The 12,275-nt window shown below is 37.8% G+C and overlaps 1 protein-coding gene across 1 annotated transcript; it reads right to left on the reverse strand.

Moving 5' to 3' along the window:
* Positions 1 to 5,886: 5,886 nt before the first annotated feature.
* On the reverse strand, positions 5,887 to 7,825 carry EAF01_004730 (uncharacterized protein; the record flags this gene model as incomplete). Its single annotated transcript, XM_038912984.1, has 2 exons — positions 5,887 to 6,405; positions 6,458 to 7,825. 2 exons carry the CDS (start codon positions 7,823 to 7,825, stop codon positions 5,887 to 5,889), a joined length of 1,887 nt encoding a protein of 628 aa, XP_038771070.1.
* Positions 7,826 to 12,275: the final 4,450 nt, after the last annotated feature.

Here is a 12,275-nt window from a genome sequence, read left to right on the forward strand (position 1 = left end):
GTCCTCCATTAAGAGCGAAGGCCAGTACACCTCCTCTACAAATGCAGAAGCCAACGACACGGCAGGAAATCGCAATCAAGGCAGAAGAGCCTATGATACCAGAACAGTACAAGAAATACGAACATGTGTTCAAGGAACCAGGGATCCATGAGGCTTTGCCAGAACACAAGCCATGGGATCATGAAATAATATTGGAGGAAGGCAAGATGCCTGTGCACACCCCAATTTATTCAATGTCAGCCGATGAGCTGAAGACGCTCAGGGAATATATCGATGACAATTTGGCCAAGGGATGGATCAGGGAATCCACGTCCCAAGTGGCAAGTCCAACTATGTGGGTACCCAAGAAGGACGGTACTAAGAGACTAGTTGTGGACTACAGAAAGCTCAACACGCTTACCAAGAAGGATCGATATCCACTTCCATTAGCTACGGAATTAAGAGATCGATTAGGCGGAGCTACCATATTCACCAAGATGGACCTGCGCAACGGGTACCATTTGATCAGAATGAAGGAAGGCGAGGAATGGAAAACCGCTTTCAAAACAAGATACGGGCTATACGAGTACCAAGTTATGCCGTTCGGGCTAACTAACGCACCAGCTACTTTCATGAGACTCATGAACAATGTGTTGTCACCATACTTAGACACTTGTTGTATATGCTACTTGGACGACATCCTAGTATATTCAAACAACGAGAGCCAACACATCAAGGATGTCAGCAGCATCCTCGAAAGCTTAGTCAAGGCAGATTTGCTATGTAAACCAAGCAAATGCGAATTCCACGTCAAGGAAACAGAATTCTTAGGGTTCACCGTATCAAGCCAAGGGCTCAAGATGAGCAAAGATAAGGTCAAAGCAGTGCTTGAATGGAAGCAGCCAAACACCATTAAGGAAGTACAATCCTTTTTGGGATTTGTCAACTTCTACCGAAGATTTATCAAGGGTTATTCAGGAATTACTACACCCTTGACCACGTTAACCAGAAAAGATCAAGGAAGCTTCGAATGGACCGCCAAGGCGCAGGAGTCCTTCGAAACGCTCAAACAGGCAGTGGCCGAGGAGCCAATACTGTTGACATTCGATCCTGATAAGCAAATCATAGTGGAAACGGACTCCTCAGATTTTGCTATAGGCGCAGTGTTGAGCCAACCAGGTCAAAATGAGAAATAGCAACCAATCGCATTCTACTCTCGAAAGCTATCACCAGCCGAATTGAACTACGAAATATATGACAAAGAATTACTGGCGATAGTCGACGCATTTAGAGAATGGCGAGTATATTTGGAAGGATCAAAATACACAGTACAGGTGTATACGGATCATAAGAACTTGGTTTACTTCACCACAACGAAGCAGTTAAACAGACGACAGGTCAGATGGTCGGAAACCATGGCCAACTACAATTTTAAGATTTCATATGTCAAAGGATCAGAAAACGCTAGAGCCGACGCTCTTAGCCGAAAACCAGAATATCAAGAAAATAAGTCGTACGAATCGTACGCTATATTCAAGAAAGAAGGCGAATCACTGGTTTACAATGCACCACAGCTTGCAGCTACTCATATATTGGAAGACAACCATCTCAGGAGTCAAATCCAATCACATTACGACAAGGATGCTACAGCTATACGCATACGCAAGACAATAGAACCAGGATTCACGATAGAAAACGAGATCATATACTTCCACGGAAAAGTATACATTCCTAGTCGAATGACTAAGGAATTCGTGACGGAACAACACGGGTTGCCGGCACATGGACATCAGGGAATCGCGAGAACATTCGCAAGATTACGGGAAATCAGTTACTTCCCACGAATGAGAACGATAGTTGAAGAAGTTGTTGGAAATTGCGATACCTGCATACGGAATAAGTCCTCTAGACACGCTCCGTATGGTCAGCTCCAGACCCCAGACATGCCTTCTCAGCCATGGAAGTCCATTATATGGGACTTTGTGGTCAAACTACCACTCTCAAAGGACCCTACCACGGCGATTGAGTACGACGCAATACTCAACGTAGTAGACAGATTAACAAAATTCGCATACATGATACCATTCAAAGAAACATGGACTGCTGAACAACTAGCATATGTATTCTTCAGGGTCATAGTAAGCATACATGGAGTACCAGATGAGATAATCTCGGACAGAGACAAGCTCTTTACCTCGAAATTCTGGACTACCCTATTAGCACTAATGGGTATTAAAAGAAAGCTGTCGACAGCTTTCCACCCACAGACAGACGGTCAAACAGAAAGGACCAATCAGACAATGGAAGCATATCTTAGATGCTATGTAAATTATCGACAAGACAATTGGGTAGAACTATTACCTATGACACAGTTCGCATATAACACATCGGAAACGGAAACCACAAAGATAACACCAGCACGCGCTAACTTTGGGTTTAATCCTAAAGCATATCAAACACCGATACCACAAGAAGTCAATGCCGAATCAGCAATAATACAAGTCGAACAGTTAAAAGATTTACAAGAACAGCTTGCTCTTGATCTAAGATTCATATCATCCAGAACAGCAGCGTACTACAATACGAAACGTAGTATGGAACCTACGCTTAAAGAGGGGGATAAAGTTTACTTGCTACGACGAAACATTGAAACCAAAAGACCAAGCAATAAACTCGACCACAGGAAACTAGGACCATTCAAGATTGATAAGGTAATAGGAACCGTCAATTATCGGTTAAAACTACCAGACACGATGAACATCCACCCAGTATTCCACATATCCTTGCTCGAACCAGCACCACCAGGAGCGCCGAATGCGCCATTAACGGAAATCGAACCAGTCAACCCGAACGCCATATACGATGTCGAAACAATACTAGATTGTAAATACGTCAGAGGCACAATCAAATATTTAATCAAATGGTTAGATTATCCACACACCGAAAATTCATGGGAACCAAGAACAAACCTCAACTGCCCTGAGAAGTTGGAGGCGTTCCACCAGCAATACCCGGATTTGCCCAGAAGGAAGGAGAATCCATTGTAGCCAGGATCGAAGGGTCCAAAGAAGAAGAGTCGAAAACAAAGGAACCATCGCTAGGGCCAGCAGCAGAGACAGACGCCAACTCCTTTTCCTTCTCAATACGCTCATTTTCCAATCGCTGTTCCTCAGCCTCAAACTCTTCAAGAGCTTCAATAGTACGAAGGTCATGTTGAAGCATTTTGCCAGCCTTTTCCCGCAAAACACGCTTCTGCCTTCGCAGGAGCCAGCCGAGCAGCTGCTTCAGCCATAGCATTCGCAGCCTTCTCCTCCTCGAACTCAAGACGCTCTTCCTCAGAATTAACACGAGACCAATCGCCCGCAGAGTGGCCATACACATCACAACGACCACTGCCCACACTCTTTATACATTCACCACAGCGCACAGCATTTGGAAGCACCCGACACTCAAGGTTCTTCTCCAAACAGCGACTACACTTGTAAGACATAATGACACCTTTGTCTTTAGAACGAAAATAAATATTTTTACGACTAGCAACAGATTTTGAAGAACGAATAACGGACATCATAACAAACAGAAAGGAAGGCACTACGGAATTAATCAAGTGGGGGAAACTCACTTTATGAACGCTTGGGACAAGCGCTAAGCTAGGAAGGGGATAGTGTTACGACGACATCTAACATACCGAGTCACCTGATCAGAAAGTCACGGGATTAGAGATTCCCACTGGATCCCACTGCTCCCACCTGGTGGGACACGATGGGATCAATGGGACAACAAGGAACGAAGGTCTATATAAGGGAATGGGTTTCATTACAATGTAGAGCTTCGTGCTCAAGATCAATCATTAGTTTCATACTATAGTTACGAGAATTGCAACCAGTTACAACCTTATTGAATTCCTACTTGAAGTCTAGTCTAAACCACCTCGAGAGATCTCTAGACACTTCCACGTGACCCTAGAGGCAGCTCCCGTAACACAAAGCTTCTCGATACATTTCACATCTTTTAATTCAAGAATATAATTTGCTATATCTTTTATATTTTTAAATTTAAATAAAAAATCTTTCAAATCTATATCAAAAATATATTAAATAAATACTTCCTTTTTTAATTCAATTAAATTATAACTTTTTAATCAATTTTTAATTATATTAAGTTTACCTTGAATTCTATTACTCAATATAATTCAAGATATATAATAAAGCTAAGCTATCTTTTGAATTAATAATTTTTTATTTAATTCAATAGCTTGAATAATTAAAATTATATATACTTCTTTACAATGAATTTTTATAATTAATTATAAAGAAAACATATATTAAATATAGAATAATAATTTGAGATAAAAGTAGTCGGTTCATTGATATAACCGACCCACTAATAAACTACGTTATATATAGTATTAATAGTTTTTAAAAGTAATATAAATAAAGAAAAAGAAGAATAAATAAAAAATATACTTTAATTAGATTATCTTTTAAATTCTATATACTATACAAATAAAATACTAACATCTAAATTAAAAAATATAAAGAATTTAACATCAACGAATAATAATAGATGTTTCTATAGTACTAGAGTATACATAATAACTACTTATCTTAATCATACTAAAAAATAGCGATTTAATATATCTCATATTATAACGAACCCAACAAACATTAAGAGATCAATCTTAGAATTAAAAGCTACAGAGCTAAAGAGAGTATACTATAGAGCTATATATACGATCGGCTCGAAGCTTAGTACCGTACTAGTCCAATCGGATGCGATCACGTGTATATCGTGACACATATAATAATATATTAATATTCATAATCATATTTTTAATTAAAACTTTTCAAATAAATCATTTATATATTAAAGAACTACATTTCTTAATTTTTCAGCTCTAATATAAATTATAGAATTAGTATTTCATGATTAAAATAAACTCTGATAAAAGTTCTTTAAATTTCGCTTATTTTCCTAGTAAATTCGAGAATTTCTAAATTACTATATTCAAAAACTATATAGTATAATTAATAAAAATCCTAAAAATAAACTATTCATTTTTGTGAAATCTATAGCTAGAACTTAATGGAATTCTATTAATATATATGATAAATTCAGATATGATTATATTTAAATCCATTCGTTTTGAGAATGAATTTTAATATAATTTAGATCATCGACTATTATCTATATATAGTAACTGTAAATCTCTATACAAAATATACTAAATCTTATAATCGATTCTCATAAGGAGTATAGTTAATTAAATACAACTTTCCTATCATAATTATATTATATAGTCTTAACAATTTTATAGGAAATATTATACGCTCCGAAATACCAGCAAGTTCACTCACCCCTAAATTCATATACAGGAATTCTTTGTAATGTTATAAGATATCGAGACACACACACACATAAATATAACCACACTATAAGAAAAACCCATGAAAACCATAAAAGACCAATAACTTTCAATCCATCCCATCCCAATCATTTCAATTCAATTCATATCAAGCATGCAAACATTCATACATTGTACGGTATAGTACGCTACACTGCGTATCATTGCTTAGGTACTTCGCGTAATTTAATATGCACCTACCCCTTCCCCTTGCCGACCCCGCCAACCCCCCACATCCATATTCATATTCATAGCACCCACTTGTCAGTTAAAAACTTCTTCCATCCATCCTTCCCCAAATCCCTCTACCCATTTCACAGAACCATAACTTAGATAAATTTCATCAAGCCATCATCCATCCATCCATCCATCCATCCACCCCTTCCACCCCTCTCGACCTCCCAAAATAAACCCAAATAATCACTCAGCAAACCGCAAAGAAAAGAAAAAAGACCGCTCCCCGCACTACCCCTTCCACTCAAAATATACACAAGTAAAAAACATTATTTCTCAGCTCCAGCCGGTAAATGCAAATTTGCAGCCGTCTCCTCCGTCTTTGCCTTCTCCACAGCATTGAAATTTATTTCCGGAGCCGATGAATCACCCTCGATAGATTGAGGTTCCTCTTCAACTACACTCTCCATCCGAGGTTTCTCTTCATCTTCATCATCCTCTACGGCTCCATCAAATTTAGGATCATGTCCTGCACCACTATTGCTACCACTCACACCGAGATTTGATGCTCCATCTTTAACTTTTTGCTGAGATTCTGAAACAATTTTATCTGCCTCGGATAGTGTACCGAGTCCCATATTGCCATCACCTTCAACGCCAATAGCTGCATGAGAATCTTTTGCCGTTGCAACAAGAAGTGGTCGATTAAATCGAACAATCATACAAGACAAATTATCCGTACTGAAGCGAGCGAGGGCATATTCGACAAGTTGTTTAGCTGCGGCAACAGGATCTTGTTGATGACGAACGAGATCAACTGCTTCTTGATCTGAACAGACATCCCACAACTATATAATCTGATTAGTAAAACTCTCTACAAGCAATTGCAAAGATACTTACACCATCACAAGCCAAAATAATGAATTCATCGCTATCAGGTTGTATGACAGTTTCAGTCGTATATGGATGGCCTGTAACCAAGTCTTTCATATACGCATCTCCCAGGGCACGAGTAACTGCCAAAACGCCATTGACACGATTATTGAGAATCAAACCACCTGCATTTGCAACACGTTTTCCTTCGTTCTCATCACTACCCTTATGATCGTAAGATAGACGTAAGGCTTTGCCATTACGACACAATACAATACGTGCATCTCCAACATTAGCTGTATACAAAACTCTGGCACGAGTGGAAGTGCTTTTAAGTTTTGCTTGAACATCTCCAGTAGGGGCATTCAAAACGGCCTTTGGCTGTTGTGACGCACTGCCATCTTCAGTCTTTGGTGTTTCTTCAGCAGCTTTAACAGCAGCAGCGGTCGCAGGTGCAATAGCTGTAGAGCCCGTAGCAGATGAAGCGTTTGGTATCCTATCCTCCCAACGAAGAACTGCTGTCACGGCAGTACAACCACTGTTTTTCAAGGGTAATTTTTCCAACTGTGCATCGACAGTTGTAAAGGTTTGATCGAGAAGTTCTGGAATCGGGGTATTCGGATTCTTTCGTATAGTCTCCTCCAAAATGAGATGTAGTTTCTTTCCACACCAATCTGCAGCAAATGTACCTGCGTGACCATCGAAGATTGCGAAGTAACCATTGTCTGTCTCCAACATGGATTGTGCGGATACCGGCCGAGCAAGACTATCTGATGAATCACTTGCGACTTTATCTGACTTTTCCGACTTTGAGCTCGAATCGGCTCCCACCACAGGTGCAGGTGTATGTAAGAAGTTATACAGGAAAGCATGAGTATCCTCCATCGTGCGACGACATTTCTTATTTTTGTCTTCCCAAACGCCGACTTTGAAAGTCGATCTAGGGCCGGGACGAGATTCTCCCGCCGAATTATTATGCTGACCTTGGGGAACCGTCAAGGCCGGATCTTGTTTTCCCAACTTCTGCAAGGGCGTTTGCACTACGTCGTTCGAACGGCCACCAGACATGAATCCGGAAGAATTAGGACTCTGACTGAAGTGCAATGAATTCTTCGCACTGGCCAGAAACGAGCTGGCTTTACCGCCGACCCCGCTACTCCGGCGTTTCTTCTCTCCAGAACCATCGCCGGGAATTGCGCGACCTGGCGGACTACCATTGCCGCTGCGTTTTTCGGATGTGCCAGTCTCACCATCGAGTGCTCTTAAAGCGGTTGATGCATCGCCTGGATTATTGAGAGCGGTTGATGAATCGGCGCTAGATTCGGAAGAGGTGGGAGGAGTTGTGGTGGAAGCTAAGGATGAATCTTTTGGTGGGGAACTTGAGCTGCCAAACATTCTGTTGAGCAGACCTCCTTGGGAGGAAAAGCTCCTCCTCTTATTTCCTGCCAGTTTGTTTGATTTAAATGAAAGTGTCTCGAGAAGAGACCGACGGTTGTTATCGAAGGAAAGAAGAAGGATCGTTTGCTGTGTGAATTTATCGTTCTTGCTCTGATGTGTTTGTTAGGTTGCTTTACTTGTTTGCATCGCCCTCGAGAAGTGGTAGGTAGGTAGGTAGGTAGGTAGTTGAGTTTGTAATATGACCAGACAATGAATACCTGGGTAGTATGATGATTTGTAAGTGTTTCGATATTGGAATGAAATGTCAACCGTTGGAAAGGTACAATAGGAGATGAGTTGAGGTTGAATTGAATTGAGTTGAGTTGAGTTGAGCTGAGTTGAGTTGAGACTGACTGGGAGTTAATTAGCTTGGATCAGCATTTCCTCTCCCATGACATCGTTTTTGCGGTCGGTTCGTGGGGTATTTGGGTAGGTAATTGGCTCGAGATTGGGTATTTGGGTAGGTACCTGGATACCTGGATACCTGGATACACCAGAAACCAGGTAAAATGTCAAGATAATAATATAATCTTCAAATGGATTCAGTCCGCAATCCACTCTGATAATAGAGTACCACGGTGCTGGGATTTGATGAAAGATATATTAATAAATACTAGGTATAATAAATAAGTTACCAGCAAATATAAATATCACATTTACAGAGTACTCATTAGCAATTCTCTACTTTGTTAATACTTTACAAGGTCCAAGGTATAAATACACTTTGATACAAAGAAACCGTTAAATCCAACAAACACTGGTGGAAGTAGTCTTACTATAATAAATAACCTTTGTGTATCGCCAGTATTCCTCATGGGAAATTACAATCAAACACAATTATTCATCAATCTACATATCAATCTACATATCAATCTACATATCATTGAATGAATGAGACGAGAGGAGAAATCTGGGGAAATCTCAAAATACCACATCCTAGGTATCTCCCGCTTCTTGTGCACGGAGTATAATTCAAAGAACGTCTACGAGTAGATTAGGTACTACCAGCTATTTATCTCTATCCCAAAGTGATAATCACATTAACCTTACAATCCATACAACCAACCCACTCTCATTCCCTCGCATTCCATCCATCCCATCTCACTCCTCAACCACATACTGCTCCAAGACCAAAAAACATACATGCATACACATATCCCAGGTACACGTACAGCCAAGTACACGTACATGTACATGTACAACTTACCTCGTGCCACCATGTACGTCCGAACATACGAACCTACCAATATACCGAGTATATCCAGCTAGCGAGATATCTCGATATCAAGTCATCTCTAACACGATCTTATAAAGTGAAATTCTCATTTGATAGTTATTTATCTATCTATCTCTATACTATCTATACAATACAACGAAGAGACCTACCTAAATACAAAATAGATACCTATCTATACACCAATCACTTTTCCTATATACTAATCATTACCCAGCTCATCATGCGATTCTATCTCATCTCATTCTTATACTCCCTTACCTACCTCCCTACCTACCTCTCTAGACACTCATAGCAAAATATCAACTCTGTAGATAAATATATTATATATATAATCATCTATTTAATCTAAAAATTAACTTTCTTTATGTCTTTATATTAATATTTATATTTCTACTCGAATATAACTATTTATTCAATTTAAAGATTATATCTTTCTATATCTCTCTATATCTCTCTATATCTCTCTATATCTCTCTATATCTCTCTATATCTCTCTATATCTCTCTATATCTCTCTATATCTCTCTATATCTCTCTATATCTCTCTATATCTCTACACTTACCTCCTTCATCTCTCATCCTCAATTTCATCTCTCAAACCCTCAAAACAACAATTAAAAATACTAGCTATAATAGCTTCCTTCCTTTCATACTACTCATTCGAACCCAATATAATACAATTTAATTCAATTCAATTTGATATAATACAACTCACCTCACTTCTCCCAACTCATCTAAACTCTTTCAACTCATTTCAATAGTTTAGTAATCTAGTAATCGAGTAGTCTAGTAATCCATTTGTTACGGGAGCTGCCTCTAGGGTCACGTGGAAGTGTCTAGAGATCTCTCGAGGTGGTTTAGACTAGACTTCAAGTAGGAATTCAATAAGGTTGGTAACTGGTTGCAATTCTCGTAACTATAGTAATGAAACTAATGATTGTTCTTGAGCACGAAGCTCTACATTGTAATGAAATCTGTTCTCTTATATAGACCTTCCTGCTCTGCAGAACCTACAGTTCTGTCTTGTCTGGATCCTCTGGATCCTATGGATCTAGATGTTTATTCTTCGATCCCCTAGATCCTCTAGGTCCATCACGTGACTTCCTGACCATGTGACGCGGTATATTGGATGCCGTCGTAACACCATTCCAGTAGTCTAGTAATTCATTCAAGTAGTTCAGTAATCCATTCTAGTAGTCGAGCAATCTAATAATCGAGTTTATTCTATTTAATTAATACTTAATACTCATTACTTATTACTTACTATAATCTTCTAATAATAAAACAAAAGATTTAAAGCTTAAACTTTATTCATTTATCTATTCATTTAAATAAGTATATATCTACTCCTTTCTATCTCTATATCTAATCCAAATTTAATATTTAAATCATTCAAATCTATAATTACTATATATTAAATTTCTATATCTATACCTAACATAATTTATCATCGAATAAACTATATTATTAAATAAACTACTTTAAATACATACAAAATTCGTTTATATATAATTATATACTTTCTTTATTTAATAAGATATTTTTTCAAAAATCGAAACTACAAAATTTAATAAAAATTTAATTATTTATTAGAAATTTAAATTTATATAACTTAGTAGTTATTATAGAAATAGTTTTTTTATAATGAAAATCATAACAATTTTAACTTCTTATAAAATATAATAGACATTTTCATTTAAAAACTCAATATTTTCATAAGACATTTTTTCTTACTAATAATTTAATAAAAAAATTAATTAATTATTAAAATTTAAATATTAGAAAAAGAGTAATTTTAATATATTTTAAAGTAACCCACTCAATAATATAGTCTACTCGATAATAAACTACGTGATATCTATATTAATATTAAGATATAAGTAAAGACTTATATTACATTATAAGAGTAAAAGAGCTATGAAAGAAAGAGGCCCTACTTACTATATCTACGAAGGTCGCGGTTATTTTAAAAGAGACTAGGTAGTCCTATAGATGCCTATAATAAAGTATACTAATTAAGTACTATAGGGCCTGTATTTCAATCATTTTAAGCCCATGTTAAACTTAACAAGCCTATAAGCTTCAAACATTACAATTTAAGGTTAATCTAAAGCCTAATCAAGCCTAGGATATAGACATCGCTAGCCTGTTCGAATAGAGCGGAGACCGGTTTTTATAGATCTCAATCCAATTCAACGAATTATAAAGCCTTACAGCGTATATGCCTAAAAGAGTCTATAATCTCTATCAAAATGACCGCGATCTTTATATACATACACACATATACATATCTACTAGAAAACAGAAAGTAAATAAATGAATAGGTAAATGGATAATTATTTATATTCTAAGTGTATAAATATCTATACACACTTACACATGTATCCACTTCCATTACATTACAGTGCATCATACCCATCTACCTACCTAATAAGTATCACAACACCATCAAATTCTAACCACCCATGCTCTTACTCTTACCATCAAGAAAGAAAGAACTCACTCAAGAAATCCATTCATGGCCTATTCATCTATTCATTCCCTACGACTATTCATCCCTCAACTACCAACCCTCCGGAATTCACACCACTAAACCTCACAAAAACATTCAATTCTATAAACTCAACTAATCAAAAAATCCTCACATCTAACAAATTTCATCGATTCCTCATTTATTACCTATGTACGAATGGATGAATAGACATATGTACTCATAAGCAGTCCCCTCCCCCAAGAAACTAAACCCCCCACCTCCCCTCCCATCCATCCCAAGACTCCCATCCTCATCCTCATTCTCAAGCTCATAATCTCCATTCCATTTACTTCTTGTAAAAGACAGTCAGACAATCATAAAGAAAAGAAAAATAGAAAGAATCTGTAAAGTCCATCCTACCAGACCAGACCAGACCCAAACCACAACCCCTAAGAGACGCCTTCCCCAATCCTGTGAGTAACGCCGATGGAAGAATTATGAGTGTAGTGTATGTATGGATCGACAAACACCATGTACTCTCTCCACTGCAAATTTCATCTGTCCATTTCGATTTCCATAGTGATTTCCATAGCCACAGATGATCATTCTCTTTTGCAGAAATGATTTTGCATGTGACCTCAATCAATAAATCTCCACCCCCTCCATCCCTTCCCCCTAATCAATGAATCAACAACCCAC

The sequence above is a fragment of the Botrytis porri genome, assembly GCF_014898465.1.
Source record: "Botrytis porri strain MUCL 3234 chromosome Unknown BPOR_006, whole genome shotgun sequence".
Lineage (NCBI taxonomy): Eukaryota > Fungi > Ascomycota > Leotiomycetes > Helotiales > Sclerotiniaceae > Botrytis > Botrytis porri.